At 45.9% G+C, this 27,765-nt stretch overlaps 1 protein-coding gene across 5 annotated transcripts; it reads left to right on the top strand.

Moving 5' to 3' along the window:
- The first annotated feature begins 3,224 nt into the window (after window positions 1-3,224).
- On the top strand, window positions 3,225-19,149 carry ZNF202 (zinc finger protein 202). 5 transcript variants are annotated; one of them, XM_032868796.1, is made up of 9 exons: window positions 3,225-3,335; window positions 4,647-4,763; window positions 5,602-5,670; window positions 12,855-13,358; window positions 14,065-14,275; window positions 14,629-14,717; window positions 16,002-16,131; window positions 16,668-16,787; window positions 17,321-19,149. In XM_032868796.1, the coding sequence occupies exons 4-9, from the start codon at window positions 12,957-12,959 to the stop codon at window positions 18,313-18,315; spliced, it is 1,947 nt and encodes a 648-aa protein (XP_032724687.1). In that variant the 5' UTR covers window positions 3,225-3,335; window positions 4,647-4,763; window positions 5,602-5,670; window positions 12,855-12,956; the 3' UTR covers window positions 18,316-19,149. The 5 variants fall into 5 exon arrangements, with proteins under 5 accessions (XP_032724687.1, XP_032724686.1, XP_032724688.1 ...); XM_032868795.1 differs by lacking the exon at window positions 5,602-5,670; XM_032868797.1 differs by lacking the exons at window positions 4,647-4,763; window positions 5,602-5,670.
- Window positions 19,150-27,765: the final 8,616 nt, after the last annotated feature.

Genomic DNA, 27,765 nt, shown 5'->3' with positions numbered 1-27,765 from the left:
ATAAGAACTTTGGTCTATCAGATCTGATCCCTGTTCACAATACCAGGTCCATCTCATATATTTCTCTGCGGCTCTCTGGCCCTAGACACACTATCCCTTCAGTTTCTCTAATACTCTAAGCTCCTTTCCACCTCAGGACCCTTGCATATGCACTATTTCCCATTACTTCAAATATTCTTTCTTACCCCACTTCCCACTCCTACCCCCAATCTCAGCCTGCCCACTCATCCTTCAGAACTCTGTTCAAAGCTTACTACTCAAGAAAGTTTCTCCTAACCATCTCTCTTTCAGCACCATCACCAGGATTAGGACCGCCAGTCATAAGCTCTCATAACATGCTGTACTTCTCCTTTGTAGAACCTACCACAGTCATAAATAATTTATACAAATATGTTTCTTTCCTCCCAAACATATACACCACAAGAAAGTTAGCTCCACGAGGACAGGCTGTTCTCCACTGTATTCCATATACTACCACAGTGTCCAGGAATAGTAATTACTCGATAAATAAATCCCACTGATGAATGAAGGACCCAAAACTGGACTGACAGAAAACCAGTCACATCACAAACGGACTGTAATCTCTGTAGTTCTGTTTGTAAATATCCCATACTGTGGTTTGTGTTTATTTTTTAGATTTTATTTATTTATTTGAGAGAGAGAGAAATCACAAGTAGGCAGAGAGACAGACAGAGAGAGAGAGAGGGGGAAGCAGGATCCCTGCTGAGCAGAGAGCCCCATGCGGCTCTCAATCCCAGATCCGTGGGATCACAACCTGAGCTGAAGGCAGTGGTTTAACCCACTGAGCTACTCAGGAGCCCCCACATACTCTGTGTTTTAAAAGTATAAATGAATTACCATAAACAATATTAGATTAGAATCCCCAATTTATACCAATCACAAAAATAAATGCAAAATCTAACCATAAAAAGGAGAGCAAAAAATGTAGTAAAAAAAAAATATATAGGAGGAAGCCCTGATGATTTTGATGTGGAAAAAAATATTCTGAAATAAGACATGAAAATCAAAGCCACTGAGAAAAAGAGTATCACATTTATCTGATTTGAGCTAATTTAAAAAAAAATTTTATTCATCCAATTTAAACTTTATCCAATTTAAACTTTAAGACAATAAACGAAGTTGGAATGTAAGCTATACAGTCAAAGAAAGTTTTTGCAACATATATATTAAATGATTACTATCAAGAATATATAACATTTAACAATGAATAAGAAAAACATCCAACTGAGAAATGGGCAAACTCATGGGAGAACTACAAGTTACCAATAAACATGTAAAGAATGTTCATTTTCATTCTTAATCCTGGAAAGGAAAGGTAAAATATGACCACCACTTTCTTACCCATTTTACAAGTTTTTTTGAGAGAGAATGAGAGAATGAACTGGGTGGCGAGGCCTGGGGTGCGGGGCAGATGAAGAGGGAGATAGAGAATCTTAAGCAGGCTCCCTGCTCAGTGCTCAATCCCAGGACCCTGAGACCATGACCCAGGCCAAAACCCAAACTTGGATGCTTAACCAGCTGAGCCACCCAGGCGCCCCTCACTTAGGAGGTTAGCAACATCAATAGTGGCATGAATATGGGGGAGGGCACCTGGGTGGCTCAGTGGGTTAAAGCCTCTGCCTTCGTCCACTCAGCTCATGATCTCAGGGTCCTGGGATCGAGTCCTGAATCGGGCTCTCTGCTCAGCAGGGAGCCTGCTTCCTCCTCTCTCTCTGCCTGCCTCTCTGCCTACTTGTGATCTTTCTCTGTCAAATAACTAAATAAAATATTTTTAAAAATTTGAATATGGGGGAAAATATCCTCATATGTGGCTTTTAAGATCATACACTGGTGCCGTCTCTGGGAGGTAATTTGGTAGTATTGATTGAATGTATATAACCTATGACCCAGCAATACTTTTTGTCTGTCCCAGAGTAACATTTGCATGTATGCTTGAAAAAGATGTTTACTATAGCATTGTTTGTGTTAGTAACAATTATAAACAACACATATTATCTATAGGCAAATGGCTAGACACACTACAGAATGTTACAAATGCAAAAAGTAGGAGGAATAAGGCAGATCTGTATGTACTATGAGCAGGTCTCCAAGGCCCAGTACTAGGAGAAAATAGCGAATTGAGGAATCTAACATGAACCCACACATATATGCACATGCACACAAAATAATATTATATGATTTCTATGAATACACACGTTTATTATATGTAAAAGTAGGGTTAAGTTCTGGAAGGTAAGTACCTGAGAATGAACCTTTGGTGGGAGAGATGAGAAAGCCAGGATTAGTAAAAGATCACTAACTTTATCTGCAATGTTTGAAATGTTTAGAAAAACATTTATGTATCATTTATGAACTTAATATTTTAAAATATTGAATGAAATCTATAACCAGAACATCTGACACACAGTAGGCCTTCCTGGCTCTCCATCAAAAGTGATGAATACCTTGGCTTCAAATGCAGTAGACTGATCCCAGCAATGTGTCCCACGAAAATAAAATGTGTAATAAAGACACAGATGGGGGGGGTGGTGGGAGAGAAGGCCCTCCCATGGCATGTGGAAAGTGGTGACTTAGGGGGTTCAAGGGACAGGGAGACTAAAGAGGAAAATAGCAGAGGTCACCGACCTAGACACAACTGAACAAATGAGATCAGGGAGGTCAGTCTTAACAAAACACAAAGACATGCTCCAAGGAAAACAGAAGAGAACAGGATACCCTAACTCTTCTCTTACTAAGCTTCTACTACGTTCCAAAGGGTTCACATGCAATATATCCCTTAGCTCTCAGAGCAAGGCTTATAATTACACCCATTTTAGAAGATGAACGCTGAACCTTAGAGGGGGTAGAGGGGTTTGCCCGATGCCACACAACTGTTGGCGAATGCAAGAGCCAAACCCCAAACTACTCTCTTTGCTATCCTGCTTCGCGAACAATTAAGAAAAACCAAGACTCCAAAATCAAAGCAGAGATCAAAAAACGGTGAAACGGGTCTGTGAGTAAACTGAAGGCCCGGGGCTGCAGGAGGGGCATGCGGCCGGAAGCGGTCTGGCCCCAGGCTTTCCGCGCTGGGACCCCGCGACCATCACAGCCTCCACCCGCGCGGAGCACACAGAGACCAAACCTCCCACAGCCTAGAAGGGCTCCAGCGCCGCGAGGAGGCGGGGCAAAGCCCAGTTTCCGGTTCCGGGAGCAAAGGCCCCACGTGTTCCGACCCGCCAGGCCCCGCGCGGCTCGGATCCGGCGGCGCTGCTACGGCCGGGAGTGGGTGGGGGAGAAGCCGGGACAGGGGAGGAGCCGCCGGAGCTGTCGGAGCCGTGAGTGCTGAGGGGCTGGGCCGGGTCGGGCCGGGCCGGATCGCGTGGAGCCGGGCAGGGCAGGGCGGGGAAGAGGGGGAGAGGTCTGAGACCCCGCCCCCCCAGAGCCTGGGGAAATCGCACTGTCCTGGAAGAAGGGGCGGCGGCAGGGTAGTGAGGGGGCCGAGGCGTTGCGGTCCCCGGGGCTCCCGTGGCAGGAGCTCGAACCTCCGGGGACGCGGATGGCGCTCCGGGCTTCTTTCGGTGCAGCCACCGCCCTCCGCCCCCTCCTGAGGCCTGCAGAAATGCAGTTAGTTCATACCTTCCTTTGCTTCCGCGCCAGCTGGCCCCCACGGCACCGAGAGAGGAGTAGTCTAGGCCCCTCTATTTCCCCCAGCTTTTTCTCACCCCGTCTAGAAGATTGTTAAGAACCATCTCCCCCCACTCCATCCCCCGCAGTCTCCCGGCCCAGACCAGCCCCATCTCTTTCCACCACCAAACTCCCCCCTCGCCAACACACGTACAGATACACTCACCCGTGATCTTATCACCCTTGGACACCGTCTGGCCTGTGGCTTTTCAGCTGCCACTGTGACCGACCCCACGTTTCCCCTCAAGCTAGTAGCTTCTGTCTCCACTTGCAGCTTCCCTCCCCCCAAGCCCTCACAGCCAGTTTTGGCACTTCTGAACCCCACCGTTAGCAGGAGTATACAGGCCTCTGCTTCTTGTCTGGTTTGACCGAAAGTTTGTTAGTTCGTATGCCTTGGGTATTCTGTTTTCTCAGGGTCAACCCAGTTTTTATTTTTCTGGGCATTGGAGATTCTTGTCTCCCAGGCCCTTTGATTACCCTGTCTGCCTCCGTCCCTGTACTGACCACCCCAAAGGTGACCTCCTGGGCCTAGCTGTTCTGTGACCACCTTGGTCCTAGAGAGCACTGTCACATCCAGGCTCTCACTCAGATGTTAGGGTGGGGACTGTCGGTTTTCCTCTATCTACACACTGCCCGTGACACCCAGGGCAGCCTGACTCAGGAGCCACAGAAAGCTAGTGGAGCCCCCTTCCCTCTTCCCAGCTTCTCTTCTAAGTCACCCCCCTGGGCCTTGATCCAGAAAGCCACTTTAGAAAGGTTGTGAGGAAGCCATTGGGAGAGAGGAATGTTGGTGGGAAGTATGTGACAACCAAGCAGTTAGGGTTTGTGGCCACTTGTCTTGGGTAACTTTCTGCTGATAGTTTCTAGTATAAGAGGGCTGGCAGGGTTGGAGGGAGGAAGGGGATTTTTCCTCTTAGAATCAAATACCTGGGATTCATAATCTTTCCCCCTTTCTCCTCCAGCTGTACCCCTTTTGCACTCTTTTATATACTATATTGCAGTAGACAGTCATTTCAAGGGCACAGCAAGGTTTACTACGATGTGAGGGACTCTTGGGCATTACAAACTATAAAGATGAGGTAAGTTACAGGCTTACATTTTTTTGTGGTTAATTTGGCACAGGCATAAAACAGTCCTAGACTCTTGACTTTTGCAAATCTTCCTTTAAATTTGGGTAGCACTGGGGCACCTGGGTGGCTCAGTGGGTTAAAGCCTCTGCCTTCGGCTCAGGTCATGATCCCAGGGTCCTGAGATCAGAGCCCCGCATCAGGCTCTCTGCTCAGCAGGGAGCATGCTTCCCTCCCTCTCTCTCTGCCTATTTATGATCTCTGTCTGTCAAATAAATAAATAAAATCTTAAAAAAAAAAAAATTGGGGCAGCACCGGAAAAGTTGGATGCTTTCTGCTGAACCTCAAGTTTACTTTCTTTAGGTACTGGCTCTCAAACTTACTGTGCATCTCAAGCACCTGAAGGGAAGGCTTGTCAAAGAGATTGCTGGGGCCGCCCCCAGAGTTTCTGATAACAGGTCTGGGCCTGGGCTTGAAAATCTGCACATTTCTGACAAGTTTTTAGGTGCTTTTGCTGCTGGTTTGGGTTTCTCACACTGAGAACCACTGCCTTTGGCTAAGCTCCTTCACATAAACAGTGCAGTGGTTTGGGGAATCAAAGGACATATGTGTGTACTTCTGTTAGAAACCAGTAATATGATCTTGTGTGGATAATTTAACCTCTTAGATCTGAGTTCTTTCGTTTTTAAAATTAAGAAAGCTTACTTTAAAAAAAAAAAAACAACTCCGTAATTGCTAGTGTTCTTATGCCAAATAGAAGATGAAATATTGATGAGTTTTCCCCGTGATTTTTCTTAATTCTCTTGATAGGAGCTTCCGTTTTGACCATATTACTTATATCCTTTTTTAGGTTTTTGCTATGAATTGCTAGTATCCTAAAGTCCCTGCTGTTTCGTAACTACTTACTCAATTCTTTAAGGTTAGAGCCAGTGCTTTTTTCATCTTTCTCCGTCTGGCGGTTTGGATTGTGTGGGACACACAATTGATGGTCTGTGGGTATTTGTAGAATGAATAACCTTATCCCCATATCCTCTGCTATCTTTTCCCTTTGAGGAAGTTTTTCTTCCCTCGTTCTGCATCGTAAAGCGGTATATGGCTATGCCACTTGATTCCCCCAGGCCACTGGGATCAATGCTGGTGCCAAATTCCTATAACTGTCCCTGTGAGTGATTTATTACCAAGGTCCTGGCACCCACTGATTCTAAATGTTAGTGCATCCGTATCCAAGGTGGAGTAGGATAAATAGCTTAATAAAATTCAACACGTTTTACTGAGCACCTTTTCTACCAAGCATTCAACAAAGCATTAGGCACTTGGAATATAAAAATGAATATAGAGGTCCTTGCCATCCTGGGATGCCTTCTACTCTTTGCACCATGATTTTATCTGCAGTGGAAACCTGCTGCTCCTCTGATTCCTCTGGTCCGCAGGCATGGGTCCCATCTTTTATCATCTCCTCATAAGTGAGGGAGCCTCGGGCAATGCCGGAAGGAAGTCCTCTAGATACAAAGCAAAGAGTATTTTGACAATATCAGTTACAAAAACTAAAACCATAATACATGACCCTTGAATTCACTGTTCCAAATTACCCATATTTACTCCTCGGGTCAGGGTCTAGTTATAAAATATATTACCCTGTTGTTTTTCATTAAATGATGTTTCCTGCATCCCTGTGATTGGCCTTGGCCATGTTTATTGTAGTAATGAATTGGGTACAGCTACTTTAACTCTGGCTGCCATATGAGCACTGCCTCCCTCATTAGGATGGGTGTTCGGTTTGGTGAGCGCCCTTTTCCCACTTCAGACCACTTTGTGATGTTCTGCTTTAAACTGAGCCCTAAGGGGCGCCTGGGTGGCTCAGTGGGTTAAAGCCTCTGCCTTCAGCTCTGGTCATGATCCCAGGGTCCTGGGATCGAGCCCCACATCGGGTTCTCTGCTCAGCAGGGAACCTGCTTCCACCCCCACCCCCCCCACCCCCCCACCCCCGCCTGCCTCTCTGCCTACTTGTGATCTCTGTCTGTCAAATAAATAAATAAAATCTTTTAAACTGAGCCCTATAATTAACCTGCTTTGTTTAAGCCATTGACCACCTCTAGGTAACCGTTAAGGTTAAGAAGCCTAGCTTCCCGTTGGACATTAATCAGTATTGTCAGGACGGCCAGATACACCGTTCTGGACTCTTAAAATCTGTTTTTGGCTTCTACCCATCTAAACTCTTTGAACTTCTTAGGCTAGTACACCATGGCCCAGGTATTTAGTAAAGAAACCTTATATCCTTGTTCCTCACAAAGCCCCTCTGTTACCATTAAAAAGCAAGATGGTTTTTCAAAGGATGATCCAGCTTTCTGTCTTTACATGGAAAATCATTCCCATTTCCCAGATAACACATCTTGAGGAGGTAGAACTTAGATCCCCTACCTGCAAGGGCAGAAGTACCAGCAGTCCTTCACGGCCTCCTGGGCCTGCGGTACACACCTAGAGAAAACATTTTAATTCAAAATAAAGTGAATTGGTATGTTTTTTATAGTTTATTTCACATTCTTTTTTTTTTAAGATTTTATTTATTTATCTGACAGATCACAAGTAGGCAGAGGCAGGCAGAGAGAGAAAAAGGGAAGCAGGCTCCCTGCTGAGCAGAGAGCCTGATGTGGGACTTGATCCTAGGACCCTGAGATCATGACCTGAGCTGAAGGCAGAGGCTGTAACCCACTGAGCCACCTAGGCACCCCAACACTTTACTTTTAATATAATAGTAGACAGACCAAGATTTTTCCTGTGCATTTAAATTTTTTTTTGGAATGACAGTGAAATAAAGGGCCGTTTGCTTGTTCATTGTTTAGATCTTGTGTTCTTCCCAAAAGGATTTAAAGTAATTGGAAGGGAAGAGAACAAAATAAATTGAGCATCTGCTCTCTACCGGGCTCTATGCTGTAGTGATTCTGTATGTAACTTCATTTACTCCTTAAAGCAACCGTGGGAGTTAAGTAGGATAGCCACATTTTGAGAATGAGACCCAAGACATAGGGAGTGTCACGTGGCCAGTAAATGAGGAGAGGGATCCAAACCCAAGGCTCCAAAGCCCCAAACCATTATGTGGAAAGCATGGATACACACTTGTATACAGGACAGTTAACCATAAAAGATAATCTTCGCAGTAGAGGGATCATACCAGATAATCTTTAGTTTTAAACAAGAATAAAGCGGGGCCCCTGGGGGTGTCTCGGTTGGTTAAGCGTCCAGCTCTTGATTTTGTCTCAGATCATAGTCTCAGGGTCGTGAGGTAAAGCCCTGCATGGGCTCTGTGCTGAGTATAGAGTCTGCTTGAGTCTTTCCCTCACCTTCTACCCCTTCCCATCCTTTCTCCCTCTCCTTCCCTCTAAGAAAGAAAACTACAGCATTAGAACAGGGCAGTTAACAATTTAGTTGATTCCTGTTCTAGAATGATGATAGGAGCAGGTGGAAGGTCTGGTTAGCCCCAGAGAATAGACATACCCAGATTTCCAGGTTATGGGCCAGCATTAGGGTAAAAAATAAAATTGGAAGCAGAAGGGCTAAATACAATCCTTTGAGCCCTGATGCCCATTGAAGATGATTTGCCAGTGAATAGACCACTCTCTCTCTCTATTGCTGTATGACCACAAACCTTGTCATTTAGGGTCCAGAAAGCCCTCCCGAAGCAGTCAGATTTTCAGGTAGGGAACCAGATATCCTTTTATTCCCTGCAGTTTTTGTTCTTGTCCATAGAATGCAGTTACGGCCTTCGCTGGCATGTGACACATTTTAGATAAGGGGCAGAGGTAGCTGGACCAAAGGCCAGAGAAAGCTCTTGCCTTTTCCACAACTCCCCAGTCCTGCTCCATACACCCTAAAAACACTCAAAAGACAAGGTCATGGAGCACACCCGGCCCTACGCTTGTGAAGCTTTTCTGTAGCCATTGTTTCAGAGCCTTCTAGAACCAAGTCTTTTGCTCTTCCTGGCCTAGCTTCAGTCTCTATAGACTTCAGTTTTTATCTGGCATTGTGGAACCCTTGCAAGGGCAGACACGGAAGGAAGGTATTAGAAGAGCATGGACAACAAGTTGCAGGGCTAGTTGCAGCGTAGCATATCCCAAGAACCTAGAATGAAGCAATGTCCATTTTCTGTTTCTAATACTTGACATTTGCACAGCACATTTTCGTTCATAAGCTCACAGAGCCCAGCTAATCCTGTGAGTTAGAGTAGTTATCTGCAGAGGACTCTTGTATCATCTCATGGTTCCCTTAGAGCTGCTCCAGTTACTTGAGGATGTGGGGCTGGGACGTGCATCTTTGGAAGCCTAACCCAGTGTTCTTTCCACGCACTGCCTGCCTCCTGTTCCTTCCCATTCCTTGTCCCATCAGGGGCTCCTCTTCTGCCCATCATCCTGCCATTGCTGATCTGTTTGTCTTTGTCTCTTCCTAAGCTGCCAAAGTAAATCCAAAACAAACAGTGGAAACTTCAGTTCACAATTTCTGAGAGGATTTAGAAATGGCAGGTTTTAATGTAGACCTTGTACGTTCCTTTGTCTTTGGAGAGCAAAGCCCTCTGAGAGCAGGAATGCTTCTGTCAATGCAGACTTCATAGACTCTGCAGTAGACGATCTCTGGTAGCCAGTGCTATGTGGAAACGAGGAACACTTCTAGTCCGCCTCCCTGGGCACGGGTTCTCAGACTTCAAAGATGATTGCGATCCCTTCATTAAGCCAAAAGACTATCAATTCATTATTATCTCAGAACTCCCAAAGAAAACAGCCTCACTGAAGATGGGCATAAAATTTTAAAAGCTACAAACCGCATAGTAAACAGACCACCATGGGGTAGAGACAGCAGATCTGGTAGGTAAGACAATGACCATGTAAAGATCTAGAAATGAGGGAACTCTGTAAAGCAGGCTATGAAAGTAAGTAGTATATGTTTGAGGCTACCAGAAGAGAAATAAGAGCATGAATGAATGAAAAGCCATTTGGGATAACAGATAATAAAAATAAACAACAGGGTCATTGAAATTAAACTCCGTTTTATGGGCAGCATGACATTAGACCCAACTCTTTTTTTTTTTAAGATTTTATTTATTTATTTGACAGATCACAAGTAGGCAGAGAGGTAGGCAGAGAGAGAGAGAGAGAGAGAGGGAAGCAGGCTCCCTGCCGAGCAGAGAGCCCGATGCGGGACTAGATCCCAGGACCCTGAGATCATGACCTGAGCCGAAGGCAGCGGCTTAACCCTCTAAGCCACCCAGGTGCCCTAGACCCAGCTCTTAAGAGCGGATTGTTAACCTTGAAGGTAGATCTGAGACTGAGGTAATGAAGCCCCCAAAGACTGAAAAATGAAGAATGCCTCAGATTGCATGTGGAGAGGGGTCTGCAGGGGGCAGGACCGGGAAGACTAGGGGTGAAATTTAAACAAAGTCGTTCATTCAACATACAAGCATCTGTTACATGCCAGGGTGGTGTAGGAGATGGTCATGTTTTTAAAAGTTCCTCTTAATGCCTTTCAGTGGTTCATAATGGCTCAACCAGGGGAATGGCAGTGGAGATGAGATGGATTTGAGAGACCCTTAGAAGGAAGGATTAACAAGATCGGTGAACTAAAAAGTATAGAAACAGTGGAGGGAAAGATGGGTTCTTCCTGATAAAAATGGGAAGAAAACTTTATTCATTTAAATTCACTTCATGTGCACTTTATCATACATGTTGGGAACATCAAGGAGGTTCATAGGAAGCATAGCCGGGGACTGTGTGTGCTATCCCGGGATCCATACCCCGGGCGTGGTGATGGCGTTGTGCCCAGGTTGCCGCACAGGCACAGTGATGTCCAACCATTTTAAGGATGGGGGAGTGGGATCAAGGAAGACATGGAATTGAAGCTGCCTTAGAAGTAAAGTTTCACCTAATGAAGGGTGAAGACTCAGAAGGAACAACGTGTTCTAAAGTCAGAGAGCATGGGGCTTGTGTGTGCTTCACGTGCATACTGTGTGTGTGTGTGTGTGTGTGTGTTGGAAAGGATTGAAGAGGAGGATGAAAGGAAGGTCTGCCTAATTTATAATACTTAGGAGTTTGTTTTTCACTTAAAAGACGGGGGAATGGTTGCGCATCTTATAGGGAAGGGACATGATCACATTTGCCAAGAGTGCTCATCACTCTTGTGATACTGTCCTTGGTAACTTGAAGGTAACAAACTTGCCGGCCGGGAGCTCCAGGTTGGAGGCAGTTGAGAGTAATCCAGACGAGAACTGATCAGGAGCTGCGGTGCAAATCGTAGGAATACAGAAGAGGGAACATGCCAAGAAAGGGAACACACCATGCGGCATTGGAGCTAGGGGGTGGGAAGGTTGCATTTAGAAGGAACAGCCTTCCTATGAGCATGGTGTCCGGAAGAGACACCCGCTTTCGGTTGGAAGATCAGCAGTTCGCGATAGCTTAGTGATAACACAGCAAAGGGGAGGATATGAGGCTTGACAAAGCAGTCGAGGGCTGATGGGGAAGAGCTTCGTGTGCCATGCCGAGGACGTTATAGCTGATCTTACTAACAGAAGTATTTTTAAAAAGTGTTGAGTGGTGCAGTTGGGACTCTAATTTAGAAAGATAGTCAACATTGGGTTGCCATTGCCCTTCTAGGCACTTGACAGTGATATGTTTAATCCTCAAAGTCACCCTGGTCGATGGATACCATCCTTACCTCCACGCCATAAATGGGGAAACAGGCACGGGGAGCATAGGAACTTAACTGTGGCCTCACACCTACCAAATGGTACAGCCCCAGTTTAATGCCTGGCAGTCTGACAGCAGGACTCTCGTCCTTCCCTTACACACCTTTGGTGTTTCTCCACCACCACACGTATCAGGACCACATGTAGCATTTCTAAAGACGCAGTTACCTCCATTGACTAAAGCCCAAGTGTCCAGAAGAGTGTTGAGCAGTACTTATTTTGCAAAAGCTCCACCATGTTCCTGGTTGGGTGCTGCCGATATCCCAGGTAGGCAGTCGCGTCCGTAGTCCAAGCAAGAACTGAGGGCCCAAGCTCAAGCGGTCTGTGGCAAAGAGGAGGAGGAAACAGATTGAGAGGCTTACAAGGTAGAACTGGTTTTAAGGGGCTGTAAGCAGTGGGGAAGAATCAGAATTGAGTCTAAAGATGACAAAGTGGAGGGGCGCCTGGGTGGCTCAGTGGGTTAAGCCGCTGCCTTCGGCTCAGGTCATGATCTCAGAGTCCTGGGATTGAGCCCCGCATCGGGCTCTCTGCTCAGCAGGGAGCCTGCTTCCTCCTCTCTCTCTGCCTGCCTCTCTGCCTGCTTGTGATCTCTCTATCAAATAAATAAATAAAAAAAAAAATCTTAAAAAAAAAAAAAAAAAAGATGACAAAGTGGAGTGTTTACTTAGCTAGTGATCTCAGCCAAGATAGGATCTCAGGAAGTGGGGTGGATTTGAGAGTCAGCGTAACTGTCAGTCAGTCAGTTTTGAACACTTGGGTTTGAGGTTCTGGAGGTCTTCCCATTAAGATGTCTTTTAATAAGCAGAATATTGCTCTGGGGGTGTCTGTGTGCCCGCCGCTGTATAAGGGGCTTTCCTCACTGTTACCTCACACAGTCTGCCCCTCAGATCTCTGAGAGGCCCCCTTTTACGGAGGAGTTCCTATGGAGTGTGGTCGAGTTTGAAATGAGCCTTCCTAAAGGCTTCCCCGTCTGTTTCAGCCTGGCAGATGGGTCTCTTGGTTGTGTATGTAAACGTGTGTGTGTGACACAGATGGTGGTCAGTACGATGCGTTCCAGCCGGCGATGAGCAGCGCCCTTTGTCCTCGCCATTTTCCTTGCAGGTTCACAGGGTTCATGAAGTAGAGATGCAGTGTTTTTCTGTTTTCTCTGTGGGGTGTGAACCTGGCGGAGGGTGAGGGGTAAGAGAAGAAACTTGAGGCATAGATCATCTGATTTCAACCAAATCTATTTATAGCTGATGGTGGTGGAGATGAGCGGCAGGGTTTTAATAGTGTGAGAAAGTGTTAGGTGTGCCGGGTTATGAGTGAACTCAGATCTGTTACCTGTGTATCAGCTCATGCTTACGCTGTTGTTTGTCTCTGCTTTTCTGCCCCAGGTCCCTTGGGAGAAACTCCTTGAGGTGCCCAGGCTGAGACTGGGGGGTAATGACGGTGTGAGCTCTAGATGGTATGAGACCCCTCCCCACAAGAGCCAAACAATGGCTACAGCCTTGGAACCAGAGGACCAGGATCTTTGGGAAGAAGAGGGAATTCTGATGGTGAAATTGGAAGATGATTTCACCTGTAGGCCAGAGTCTGTCTTACAGAGAGATGACCCTGTGCTTGAGACCTCACACCAGAACTTCCGGCGCTTTCGCTACCAGGAAGCCGCAAGCCCTCGAGAAGCTCTCATTCGACTGCGAGAACTTTGTCATCAGTGGCTAAGGCCAGAAAGGCGGACAAAGGAGCAGATCCTAGAGCTGCTTGTGCTGGAACAATTCCTTACTGTCCTGCCTGGAGAACTGCAGAGCTGGGTGCGGGGCCAACGGCCAGAGAGTGGCGAGGAGGCGGTGACGCTGGTGGAGGGTTTGCAGAAACAACCCAGGAGACCAAGGCGGTGGGTGAGGAGGGGGAGTCCTGATCTGTGTGATGTGGAGGGGGCTATTTGCTGGAAGGATGGATTTGGGGCGTAGGGCATACAGGGAGGACCCTCATCGTTTACCCTTTAAAACTAATTGACTCTGCTCTTGGGTTGTGCCTAATCCATAAGGGGCAGAAGGGTGTGTGTGTGTGTTTGCATGTGTTTGTGTGTGTGAGTGAATGAGTGAGTGAGTGTGACTTCTCTGGTTTTTGAAATCCCTGCTTAGGAACCTCAGCACTCAAGGGTCAGATGGCTTTGGTTTTCCTTACTTTGGCTGTCGAACCTCCGGTTCTTGAGGAGGCCAGTTTTGTGACTTTCTCAAAGGTCCTCTTAGACTCTCAGTCACAGATCCCCCTCCTGGGACCATAAGACAGGGAAGCAAACAACGAGGAGAGCCACAGGTGGGAGAAGTGGAGATGGAAAGAATGGGTATCTCAGAGCCCCAGGTGACAAGGGCAGGGGTGGGGGAGTGAGGAAGCTGTGCGGCAGTGTCCGAATGTCCCCACCTTGTCCTGGCGAGGATAACCTTCAACAACTTGTGTGCCCCAGTGGCACCAGAGACTCCCCTCCTTATCTGGGACCCTCTGGGAGTGTTTCTGTTGGCAGCATCTCCTAAAATAAGCCCTGATGTCAACCGAGACTTTCCTCTTGACTCCATGCTGACTGGAAATTGGAATTATTCCCAGGTGACTGTTCATGTTCATGGCCAGGAGGTCCTATCAGAGGAGACGGTGCATCTGGGAGCAGAGCCCGAGTCACCTAGTGAGCTGCAGAACCCTGTGCAGATCTCGACTCCTGAGGCATCCTGTGAGGAAACCGTACAGAGCCCGGATCTGGGGACACCGGAAGAGCAGAGCCTGTGCCATGAATTGGAGTTCCAGCCCCTGCAGGAGAGCGGTGGGAAGCCTCAGCAGAAGGGGACATTGTGGCGGGCAGAGTGTGGGAAGGGGGCTAGTTCCCCTCTACGGAGGAGGCTAGGTGTGGAGCATAGTGGGAAGAAATCACAGAATCCAGGGTATTGAGAGGAGACATTCCTAGCTAGCGTCTCCCAGAAACGCGGCCGAGCTGAAATAGCCAACCCATCCTTGCTTGTCCTCTTGGCATGTCAGTAGTTTTCCACATGGTGGCAGTGGGAGGACTTGAGCCGCCCTTGGGCCGGTTTCTGGATTCCTGCCAAAGAGCAGGAGAGCCGGTCAGCTGTTTGCCGCTTAACCTGCACATTGCTCATCTTCGCCTTCTTTTCTTCATAGAGGTTCCGGCGTCCCAGGACCCATACCTTCCCGAAGAGAGGAACACTGGAAACCCAGAGATGGTTGCCCTTCTTACTGCTCTTTCACAGGTGTGCTCTGGTTTCCCCTCTGTGCCTCAGAGAATTTGAAGAACCACCAGGCATTAGCTGAACAGGTCGGACAGGGCACAAATTTCCACTCTCCTTTGCCAACTTAAGTTCTCAGTTCTAGACGTGTCTGCAGCAGGAGGAGTTGCATGGAATGGGATGAATGACCGTAGTCTCATTTGGCTCTGCAGGCTCCAGAGCCTTATTTGCCACTGCCCAGAGAGAGGGACTAACAAAATGAGATTATTTCATAACTCTCTGGTACAACCTGGAAGTGGCTGAATGAGGGCTTATTTTTGGTTTTTAGAAGTCAGCTTGATAGTCATTTGTAAGAATGGCTGACTGCTGCAGAAATGCTTTCTGAAATTGTGTGGTATCCTCTCGCAGGGGCTGCCCTCAGGCCACAGCACATAGGAAGCCCTTCGCATGGTCAGGGCCTCGAAACTAGGCTGTGATCATGGAGAGGAAAGGAAAAGGCTGCATCTGTGGTTTCACATTGCAGTCCAGGTGCCACCGAAGGGCCTGTGTGTGCTGTGCTGACCCTGTAGGTGATAGGGGTGCCTGGAGAAAGTCAGGGAAAGCTTTCCAGAAAAGGTGAATTTTTGCAGAAATATAGGTGGCATTAAGGCAGCAGATAGGGTGTTAATGAGGACCTTTAAGACTCTTCTTGTAGGGGTGCCTGGGTGGCTCAGTTGGTTAAGCCACTGCCTTCAGCTCAGGTCATGATCCTGGAGTCCCGGGATCGAGCCCCACATCAGGCTCCCAGCTCCATGGGGAGTCTGCTTCTCCCTCTGACCTTCTCCTTGCTCATGCTCTCTCTCACTGTCTCTCTCTCTCTCAAATAAATAAATAAAAAATGTTTAAAAAAAAAAAAAAAAAAAGACTCTTCTTGTACATTAACCAATGTGCTCCGGAAGAAGAGCAGAGGCTGGCCCTGAGAGAAAGCAGTGGGACTGGGAGCACCAGAGGAGGAAATAAGAAAGTGCAAAAGTAGGAAGTCAGGGAGCAGCAGCCCAGAGTGCTGCAGTTCCCGAAGGGAGCCCGGAGTCCTGTGTGCATGCCTTTTGTCTCCAGCCATAATCTTTATCCCTTGAACAAAATAGGCACCTCTGGGAGCATCCCGTTTTTTTGTTTTATTTTGTTTTTAAATTTAAATTTTATTTTTATTTATTTTTATTTATTTTTTATTTTTTTAATTTTGTTTTGTTTTGTATTTTGTTTTTGTTTTTGTTTTTAGGTTTTTTTGGGACGAGCATCCCGTTTTAACCGAAGCCTGTGTCTTTTCAGGGATTGGTAACTTTCAAGGACGTGGCTGTGTGCTTCTCCCAGGACCAGTGGAGCGACCTGGATCCAGCACAGAAAGAGTTCTATGGAGAATATGTCTTGGAAGAAGATTGTGGAATTGTGGTCTCTTTGTGTAAGAAATTTCAAGTGTTTCTAGGGTGTTCTGAGCACAGAGGTCTTTCTCCTCTTGGAAGTTGTGGGGGTCTTAGACCTTAGAACTGTATGCACCACGCTTCTCTTAGCCTACCCCACCAGCGAGACTGAAGGATGAGCTAAAAGCAGGACAGTATCCTTCCAGGTTAAAGGGAAGAGGAAATGCTTAGAAAGTGGTTGGAAACTCCTAATAAGAAAATAAAATCATAATATATATAGCTTTAGTATATTTGAGGTGGTGTGTGAGTTTTGAAACAAGCAATAGAAGTTGAAGCTGATCTGCTTACTTGAATTTGGGGAAAGAGGGAGCAATAACAGTCCTAGACTATCAAGTTGCAGACGAAGGGCATGAAATGTGCAGGATTTGGTGAGAAGTGCTCAAGCTAAAAAGACCAGATCGGAGCCACTGACCGGGCCGTCCATTTGTTCTTCAGTAGACCCAACAGCAAAGATCTGCTCTTAACACAGGGAATTGCTGAACCAATCGTAATGTCCCACTTTCCCTCTCTTGAGCAGCATTTCCAATCCCCAGACTAGATGAGATCTCCCACGTTAGAGAGGAAGAGCCTTTGGTCCCAGATATCCCAGAGCCTCAAGAGCCTCAAGAGCCAGAAATCCTGAGTTTTACCTACACAGGTGAGGAACAACAAAAGGCATCTTCCCCCGCAGGGCTGGCACTTTCCCTCTCCCTCTGGGGTGCCCCTCTCATTGGTTCTTCTAACCTGTTGGCCATTACCCCTGTCTCTCTCTGAATGCCAAATTCTTCTGTCCTCATCCTCCTCTTTCCCCTCCCGTCATTCATGTGAGGGATGTGTAATGCAAGATGGTGAAAGAAAAAAAAATGGGAACTTGGGAATGCAGCTGTAGTCCTTTACTAAGCAGGTTACTTAAACTCTTGGTCCTCAGTGTCCACATTTGTGAAATGAGGATGATAATTTTTGTCCACACCAAGGCTTGTTGACAGTATGAGATAATGTATAAGAAAGTGCCTGGCACATGACAGAAATTAGTTGACTGGTTATTTCCTTCTCTCCCAGCCTCTGCAGTTATGAAATACGGGCTTCTCTCTGTGGTCTTGCCTTCCCAAGACTGTTTAAAAATCCCAGCATTGTGTGGAAGGCATTGTCCCCTCTATAATTTCCCTCGTTCTCCTCTCACCCTCTCTACAGGAGATAGGAGTGAGGATGAAGAAGATTATCTCGAGCAAGAAGATCTGAGTTTGGAGGATCTACACAGATCGATTTTGGGAGATCCAGAAATCCACCAGACTCCAGACTGGGAAATAGTCTTTGAGGATGATCCAAATAGACTTAACGAAAGAAGATTTGGTACAAATATTTCTCAAGTTAATAGTTTATCGAATCTTCGGGAAACCATGCCTCTCCACCCCTTGTTAGGGAGACACCATGACTGTCCTGTATGTGGGAAAAGTTTCACTTGTAACTCCCACCTTGTTAGACACCTAAGAACTCACACAGGAGAGAAGCCCTATAAATGTGTGGAATGTGGAAAAAGTTACACGCGGAGCTCGCATCTCGCCAGGCACCAGAAGGTCCACAAAATGGGCACGTCATATAAATTTCCCCTAAACCGGAAGAATTTGGATGAGACCTCCCCTCTGGTCCAGGCTGAGAGAACTCCACATGTTGAGAAACCCTATAGATGTGACGATTGTGGAAAACACTTCCGCTGGACCTCAGACCTTGTCCGGCATCAGAGGACACACACAGGTGAAAAACCCTTCTTCTGTACTATTTGTGGCAAAAGCTTCAGCCAGAAGTCTGTGCTGACAACACACCAAAGAATCCACCTTGGAGGCAAACCCTACCTGTGTGGAGAGTGTGGAGAGGACTTCAGTGACCACAGGCGGTATCTGGCGCACCGGAAGACACACGCAGCCGAGGAGTTGTATCTCTGCAGCGAGTGTGGGCGCTGTTTCAACCACAGCGCCGCATTTGCCAAACACCTGCGAGGACACGCCTCAGTGAGGCCTTGCCGGTGCAACGAATGTGGGAAAAGCTTCAGTCGGAGGGACCACCTTGTCAGGCATCAAAGAACCCATACTGGCGAAAAGCCGTTCACGTGCCCTACCTGTGGAAAAAGCTTCAGCAGGGGCTATCACTTAATCAGGCATCAGAGGACCCACTCAGAAAAGACCTCCTAGCTAGGTTCCCATGTAAGGAGGTCTGGCTTCAGCCCTCACCTGGGGGTGGGCGAGGAGACGCCCTCTTGTCAGCCTGGGAAGACCTTTTCTGGGGAGTCTCCCTGACGTGCCCAGATCTACATCACCTCTTCCCACAGCTAACTGAAGTCCCCCAGGCAGAACCTCTCAACCTTCTTCTACACCTTGAGGAGGTTTTTTGCCCAGAGTACAACCTGGGTGGAGGCTTCTCCTTGACCGGAGTGTTCCTGCCTCTGCCTCATGGGTGTGAAGTAGGAGATGTAGAAGACTTAACAATATCATGGTTATTATACTTTCCCCTAAATAGGCTGTCGCATATCCTAAAGACTGTTTCACAGCCTCAAGTCTGAAGTTGCCCAGGACAGCCCTTTAGGTTGGGTGAGGGACCAGCCTCTAGGATTCTGTCCTTACTGGGCTCAAATCTTAAAGCACACAGCCCTGAACTCAAGGCAGGAGATTTGCATCCTCATGGCTCTGCCACACATTCACGAGATAACTACAGATCTCTCACTGGTTCACTTCTTCACCATGCACTTTCCTTTGATACCTGGGGAGAGATGGGAGACGTGTCTGATGGGGGAAAACCTCGAGGCTGTTTCACATGGACCTTGTCAGGCTGTTCCCTTACCGGTTGCCAAAATACCAGGGGCCAGACCCTGCTAGAAAGGAGGGTCTAGTCAGAAACCTCTTTCGTTGGGGCTGTTTTCCTGTTGGAATACTCATGCCCACCCTCCTTAGTGTTCTACCAGCCTCTTGGTTTTCCCCCTAGCACTTCTGCAAAAGGGAGATGGAACAGCTGGGTGCCAGGGGAGTCAGTGAAGCGCGATTACATCACAGTGAAATCATTTACATTCCCACATGCATACAAGCCCACCCACCCTGCCCTCTTTGAGTGGGTTTGCAAAGGGATTTTGGAACCATGTCAGCTAATGTGGGTATGATAATAATTACAGAATCACGATTGACTGGGTCACTTCATTTATATGAAGAACACAAGAAGACCTGAGACCAAATTATGAAGAAAATTCTGTAAAAGCTGTTGCTGCTGGCTAAGGCCATCAGGACTATACTGACACCCAGCCCCTATCATCCCTGCCTTGGTTCTCTGATATCAGGGAAAATTATGAACCCCAGCACCTGGGACCCTGAAGAATTTACCAGGAGTAAATGGCTTTCATGTATTTGCGTTGTTTGCTTTTTCTTATGTGATCTCGTTTTTATGTAATTAAGAACTAAATAGTAGTATCTCATGGCTGATAGTAGGATCTCTGTTGCCTGATTAAGGATCCTTGGAGATGGGGAGGAATAATTAAGAGTCTCACCTGCTCTGCTTGTGGGAGTGGCAAGGACTGGATGGACGTCCTCCATAAATGGAGCATAGGGTATGGGATTAAAGCATGAGAAGGGAGATTGTCTCCTGTGCCTGGTTTCTTCAGCTGTTTCTCAATCCATTATGGGCCAGTGTGTACAGAGAGAATGGGTAGGATAACAAGGTTTCAGACCTAACAGCTCAACAAGACAATTCACATTTTGGCCAGGACTGATAACTCCAGTTGCCCAGTCTGGCTTTAATACCAGTCAGCCGTTGTCCTGGAAATACACATGTGTGGAATAAATAAAAGTAACACAGGCAGCCCCGTCCCCTGGTTTCTGGAACTTTCCATTTTATTAACTTCCCAAGGCTTCAGGTTCCAGATAGTTCGGGACGTCTTACATCCAAAGACATCAAGGAGTACACAGTAGTTTTCCATGAGGCAGGTCATGGTTGGCAGAGCTGAAGTTGGATTAGATGGCATATTGAGGGAAGGTTCACGCCTGTGGTTTGCACAAGACACTCCTCATGGGCAAACATTTCTGAACCCTAGATCTAAGGTCTAAGCAAATTTGTGTTGGGTGAAATACAGCCTTAAGAGATCATTTTCCCTAGCTTGCACCGGTTATGGGAGCTGATAAAATTCTGGAGGTAGCCGAACAAATTTGTTCCAACAGAACAGTGGTTTTGTTCACTGATTTACCTGCATCACTGCAGTAAGTGAGACAACTGTCAAGAGAATTCTACATGAGGAAAAGCGAGAGACTGGTGTAGTTTGTTGGCGCATCAAATAGTTCTTTTATTCTCAACTCCCCCAGCAAAGTCACATGTGTAGACACTAAGTCTCTGCTTGCTTGTGAAACACTTTATTTTCTGAGGCTCGTGGAGGGGCGTGCCGTCTCCTAAACCCGAGCATGAGCAGAGCTACAGTTTGCAGCAGAAGGGCCTCTGCTAGAACCTGTGGGGAGCAAGAGACTACACCGGAACTGGGGAAGAGGCTGGGCCGTGGCTACCCTCAAGAGGGGGGTCCCCATTAGAATTTGTAAACAGTTGAATACTGGTGTTCTTGAATACCGTACTAAGAAGTTTCTGGAGAATAAAGAGGATTTAAAAGATAATATTTGGAGGAAGCTATAAAGTACTCGAGTCAACAACTCAAGAAAATCGGTAGATGGTTGGAAATGATGAAGTCGCATGCTAATAAAGTTATGAAATTAAAATATTTGTGCTTTTGGCCATTAGTTTAGGATTAACCAAGGAATATTGAGCCTCTTCTCCATCCCACTTACTGAAGAGAAATAAATGGAAAGAGATCAAGGCAGAATATATTTTTATTATCTGGAACTTGGGCCTCAGAGTCTAGACCAGAATCTAGTGAACTCTCCGACGAACCCCATGGAGGACACGGAAGCGCTAGAACCAAAGCAAGCTAAAAAACAAAACCACTTTCTCTAGGGCCCAGCTCAACTGGAAGATCTAATAGAAAAAGCATTCTTTTCACTGAGCACTAAAGTGGTGAACAAGAAAACACCCCACTGAGTTCTGCAAAGTTGGCAGAAACCATTCGCTTCAAGCCTCACATGTCAGAGCAACAATCTCCAGATTGCCCCTTGCATGAGGAAAGTAACAAGCTAGTGTGCACCCCTTCCAAGGCCATTTTGATTCACCAAGCTCCCAGGAAGGACAGCAACCCAAGTGAGAGTTAATTTTACCCTGTGGTGGTTTTGGAGAACAAAAGCTGTACTGAGAAATAGTGAATTATTATATCCCACGCACCTGAATAATTTGCTAGTCTTCCACACAGATATTTTTTAATTTTACCTCTAACATCTCCTTCAGCTAACCAAAGTATTTCTTCGAGCCACAATAAATTTCCCTAAGAGAAATATACATAATTTTTTTTCTTCTGTCTCCTTAAATTTCTAGTGATATTGGCCAACTGACCCATTAATCTGATTTGTGGGTGAGTAACAGACTAAAAGCCGAAAAATGGATGCCCTCCCTATGTACTCACTAATCTGTTTTGGCAGATTCAATGTTCTCAAACTTGAGCACATCTCCTTGTAGGTGACATAAGTTGATTCCTCCTTGGAGAAGCCCCGAGAAGCAGGCAAGGACAGGTTTTGATCTCTCTTTAAAGATTTTATTTTATTTATTTGACAGAGATCACAAGCAGGCATAGAGGAGGAAGCAGGCTCCCCGCTGACCAGATAGCCCAATGCAGGGCTCGATCCCAGGACCCTGGGATCATGACCTGAGCCGAAGGCAGAGGCTTTAACCCACTGAACCACCCAGGCACCCCTTGATCTCTCTTTAGATACCAGTCGCTGTAAATTATCCTTAATAACAAGAAGAAACAACTCTTGTCAGTGCTACAAAAGTAAGGATATCCTATAATGAACAGTTCCTGTTCTTACTGTATGTGTATGCTCATGGAAATTTCAGGTAAAAAGGGACAAGAGGGAATGCAATTTGATTTTTTTAAAGATTTTATTTATTTATTTGACAGAGAAATCACAAGTAGGCAGAGAGACAGGCAGAGAGAGAGGAGGAAGCAGGCTCCCTGCCGAGCAGAGCGCCCGATGCTGGGCTCGATCCCAGGACCCTGAGATCATGACCTGAGCTGAAGGCAGAGGCTCTAACCCACTGAGCCACCCAGGTGCCCCCAGTTTGATTTTTTTTTTTTAAGAGATTAGATTATTTGGTAATCTGGAAAGACGGGAGCTCTTCAGTGGAAACTGGGGACTTAAGAGCAGAACTTATATAAAACTTCCAGAAGCAGAAGTAATAGGTAGCTGGAGCAAAAAGACCCAGTCCTCTGCAAAGGTGCATGAAAAATAACAATCTTCACTTAAATAGAGTATAAATCTTAGTAATGATCCATGCAGAATATGGCAAGGCTTCAAAAGGCCATTTGCACAGGAAGATAATTGAAACTGTAAATTCCCAGGATTTTCTGTAAGACTGCTGCTCTGGGCTCATTTCACTTCAGCTGTAGTTCCTCCATTAGTTGTACATCTTACGATCTCTTAGAAGAGTCCAAGAGACTCCTTATCAAGGGACACTCTCAGGAAGAGGACTACAGCAACCGTTTCGACCTTTGGTTCATTTACTGAATCTCTGCAAAAGCTCTATCAAGAAGCAGTTCAAGGTTGAAGAGCTGGGAGCGGTTGGAAGAAAGTACCCGAAGAGGGATGAGTTAACCATGAGCCAGGAAACATCAATACAAAAGCAGAAAACTGGATCCAGAGACAAAGATCTCTGCTCCCTTCTTTAACTCTGAGGAGCTATTCTGAAAGGCCCTCTTCTACAGCGAAACTCTATTTTGGATAAACTACTAGAGAACAGGGACACCTGGGTGGCTCAGTCAGTTAAACGTCTGCCTTCCGCTCAGGTCATGGTCCCAGGGTGCTAGAATCCAGCCCAGCATCGGGTTCTCTGCTCAGCCAGAAGTCAGCTTCCCCTTCTCTAACTCCCCCTGCTTGTATTCCCTCTCTTGCTGTCTCTCCCTCTGTCAAATAAATAAACAAAATCTTTTTAAAAAATTACTAGAGGGGGCACCTGGGTGGCTCAGTGGGTTAAAGCCTCTGCCTTCGGCTCGGGTCATGATCCCAGGGTCCTGGGATCGAGCCCCGTGTCGGGCTCTCTGCTGGGCAGGGAGCCTGCTTCATCCCCCCTCTCTCTCTGCCTGCCTCCTGCCTCTCTCCCTTGTGATCTCTGTTAAATAAATTAATTAAAAAAAAATTTTTTAAAAATTAATTTATTTAAAGTAGGCTCCACACGCAATGTGGGGCTTGAACTCATGACCCTGGTATCAAGGGTCACACATGCCACCACAGAGCCAGTCAGGTGATTCTCCACTTAAGAATTTTTTTTTGAGATTTCATTTATTTATTTGACACAGAGAGGGAGAGAGAGGATGAGCAGACCTTGGAGCAGGAAGCAGAGGGAGAGAAGCAAGCTCCCTGCTGAGCAGAGAGCCTGAGATCACGACCTGCGCTGAAGGCAGATGCGTAACCACTGAGCCATCCAGCTGCCCCATGGAAATTTTTTAAGTAAAAGAATAAAATAACCTAGAAAGGAGACAACTACAGAAAATAATGACCAAAAAAGTACATTAGCAAAGTAAAGAAGCTGGTTCTATGAAAAGATGACTAAAACCTCTGGCAGTATTGAGTAAGAGATGGAAATACAGTATATAATAAACTACAGAAAGGTAAACATGTAGATAAATAGAAATCATACTGATATGAAAACAATGTCTTATGAGTATTAAAATACTTGTAATAATGCACAAGATGAAGAGAGTGGATGTAGTCAAAATGTTCCAAGGTTCTAGCATTATTGGGAAAATGGTGAAGTACTATGTTTTTTTGGACAGTAATTATCTATGATCTCTGGGGTAACCACTAAAAGAATAACAAAGGAATGTGTAACTGACAAGTTAATAGAGGGAAAATAATGAACTTGCAAAAGATTAAGGCAAATGAAGGCAACAAGAGAATATAAAAAGGTAGATCAAGGGGCACCTGGGTGGCTCAGTCAGTTGAGCATCTGCCTTCGGCTCAGGTCCTGATCCCGGAGTCCTGAGATCGAGCCCTGCATCGGGCTCTCTGCTCGGCGGGGAGCCTGCTTCTCCCTCTCCCACTCCCCCTGCTTGTGTTGCCTCTCTTGCTATGTCTCTCTCTGTCAAATAAATAAATAAAATCTCTCTTTAAAAAAAAAAAAGGTAGGGACGCCTGGGTGGCTCAGTTGGTTGGACGACTGCCTTCGGCTCGGGTCGTGATCCCGGAGTCCCGGGATCGAGTCCCGCATCTGGCTCCCAGCTCCACGGGGAGTCTGCTTCTCCCTCTGACCTTCTCCTTGCTCATGCTCCCTCTCACTGCCTCTCTCTCAAATAAATAAATAAAATCTTTAAAAAAGAAAAGGTAAATCAAGAAGCTAAAAAGCTAGATATATAAATACTATATATTCAATATAAATGGATTAAATGCCCCCACTGAAAGACCAGGCTAACATTATATACACACAAACACGACCTTAAAGATGATCAGAAAGCTGAACATAAAAAAGCGCTCTTTACAATGACTCGTCCCTAGAGAGTGGGTATGGTCAGGAAGGGAATGAGAGCGACCATCTCAGTACTGAGTCGGAAAGAATACACCCCACGAGTGGTCCATTTTGAGCCTAAGGAGAAGAGCATGTTTGAGAGAGAAAGGAACAGGATAGGAGAGGGAAGGGATGGGGAACACAATGAACAAAGAGTTACCTGTTCTCTCTGTTTGTAATCCCTTCCAGCCAGTCACCACTCATTGGCTGAGTATAACCTGATCGTTGTGCGCTGGATGCTTAACACAAGTTACTCATGACAACATGTTACAGGTATTTTTATTCTTATTTCACAGGTTTAAACCAAGTCTGAAAGGAGCCAAGTTGCTCATTCAGTTTATAATCATTAGTGGGATGGGTTCAAAATCAGGACGGTGACCCCAAAGCCAGTCGTTTTTTTACATGAGCATGCTGTCCAGAAGAGAGCAGAGGAGAAGGGAGGCACAATTCAAAAGAAGGAAGAAGAAAGCCACTAAAAATAGATGTTGGTATTTATATCAGGCAACTACTGCCACATGATAATACAAAACTTGGGTGGCTTTCAACCATAAGCACATATCTTCTATATCCGCAGATAGTCTAGACTTCCAGAAGCAGATCTTCTCTGGGTTTGCGGGCGTGGCTTTGCTTCTGCCTGGTGATGTGTGGGGCGGCTGGGGCTCTGGGGCTTTCATTCTTCTCCTGGACCCCCGTGGTGCAAGCCTTGATATAGGACTCCTGTAGTGATTACCCAGGTGCGACAAGGGAAACCCAGCCTCCAGGTGCGTGCCAACGCCTATGTCTCAAGTCGGCTAACATACACTGGTGAAAGCAAATCACATGGCAGAGCCCAAAGTGAAAGGGAGGAGACTTTTACTATGTCTTCAGTGGGAGACTGCTTCCTTATATGGAAAAGGGTTTGGATATAAAAAGGGGAGATGAGAGTCAATAATGTACTCTACCATTTTCCAAGCAAGAATCACAATGTAGTTTTTTACTTGACATCCATGCTGTTTTGGAAAATGCCTACTTTTATTTAAGTCTTCTAAGACTAGCCCTTCTCTCGACACAAAAAACTTGAAGTATTTTCACCTATCACTTTCCTTGCAAGCTGGTAATGGGGAATGGGATCAGACAGTTTTTATCAATCATCAACAAGGTGATCAAAATGCTTTATGTAACCTTTATAGAAAAATCAAGAGCAAACTTGGGGGGCAGGGGATTCAAAGATGAATAAAATACAACATGCACAGAACAGTTGTGGGGATCTAGGTGACAGGTGACATCATCACGTTAGAAACACGGGAAAAGGAAAATTCACCAGCAAAGATACTCGGCTCAGTTTTTTATTGTGTTGAGTGTGAGACAACTCTAGGCTATCCACAAAACAGAAACAGATCTGTTGTGAGAGAAGAAGTCTGGAAAGGAGCTGGGGAGTGATCTGCAAACTGGGGAGTGATCTGCAAACAGGAATAAATTCAGGGTATGCGCCTGGATGAGAAAGAAAGAAGGTGTATACGGAAAAAAGAAGAAGAACTTGCTAAGGAGAGAAATCTGGGCTTCAGGAGCAATGGGTGAAGGCAGTAAGTTACCTACCAAAAAACAGTGGGAAAGAACAGCTGAAGGGGAGAATCAGAAGAGAAGTGTTGAAAAAAATCCCAAAGAGAAGAAAATTGTAAACAGAAGATGTGGTCTGTGCTCTCAGATGCCACAGAGGAGCCGAGCTGAAAACTAAAGGAAAGTGTTTGATTTCATGATTGGGTCAACCTGAGCCAAGGGGTGAAAATTAGGTAAACCAATAGGAATGGAGGAAGAAACAAGCTGTGGAACTTTGAAGGAAAATGCTTGAGACGGAAAGAAACAGTGTGGCAGTTTGGGGAGATACAGTGTCAAGAAAAGATGTCAGTTTTTTCTGGGTCTAAGGTAGACTGGCAGCAGTGGAGGAAGGAAACTAACTTGCATCAACCACCTGCTGTTTGCCAGACCTGAGCTAGACATGCTAATACATAGTGTCAAGGTGAACTCGATGAGGGGAAGGAATAAGGGCAGACAGAAATATTAAAAATACAAAAGGTGGGAGAAAGGAGGAAGCAAATCTTTAAGAGGCTAGGATCAAAAGTGCAGGTGGACAGACGGACATTAGAAAACAGCACATTCTGAGATGAAAAGCACAAAATGTTTCGGTGACGACTGAATCTGATAGGTCATATACAGGGGGGAAAAAATCCACAAGGAAGGTTTCTGTCTTCTGCAATCAGTGCTGTGTTCATGATCTGAGAATGGGGAGTGTATAAGTAGAGAAATGGGCTCAGAAAGAGTAGGAAAGGGTGATGCTTCTGATGGAGAAGACTGTTGGATGAACAGAGAATATAACAGCACATAAGTGTTCGTTTGTAGAAAGTTTTGTTACTAAGCTGACCAAGAGAAAGCTACTCTATGTAAATAATTCTTGACCTGTATAAATAATTGTTATGGTGAATTTTCTTAGTGAACATCGGCTTGTAGTCGAGTAGGAGGCACGTCAATTAGAAAGCCACACAGTCATGGGATCACGGAGTGGCAAATGTGTACAGAGCACACCCACCCAATAGCTCAGAACATACGCTCCTGAACTACGCAGTGAGTTTCTTCACCTTTTCTTTCATACACCCAGAAATCATGTAATAAATACTCATCATGGGGGCACCTGGGTGGTTCAGTTGGGTAAGTATCCACTCTTGATTTTGGCTCAGGTCATGATCTCAAGGTCTTGAGATCAAACCCTGTATCGGGCTCTGTGCTGAGCATGGAACCTGATTAAGATTCTCTCTCTCCCTCTCCCTCTGTCCCTACCCTTCTTACCCACCCCTCCTGGTCACACATGTGCACTCTCTCTCTTTCTAAAAAAAAAGAAAAAAAAAGTTTATCATTTAACAAACTTTGTTCTAGATATTTGGGAAATGGCAGTGAACAAGAAACAAAGATCCCTATCTTCATGGGGCTTATATTGTGGTGAGGGGAGACAAACAGTGAACAAAATAAATTATTGTTTT

Source organism: Lontra canadensis, unplaced genomic scaffold (assembly GCF_010015895.1).
Source record: "Lontra canadensis isolate GAN:19392208 unplaced genomic scaffold, GSC_riverotter_1.0 scaffold36, whole genome shotgun sequence".
Taxonomy (NCBI): Eukaryota; Metazoa; Chordata; class Mammalia; order Carnivora; family Mustelidae; genus Lontra; species Lontra canadensis.
This window is presented reverse-complemented; position numbering and strand designations above follow the sequence as displayed.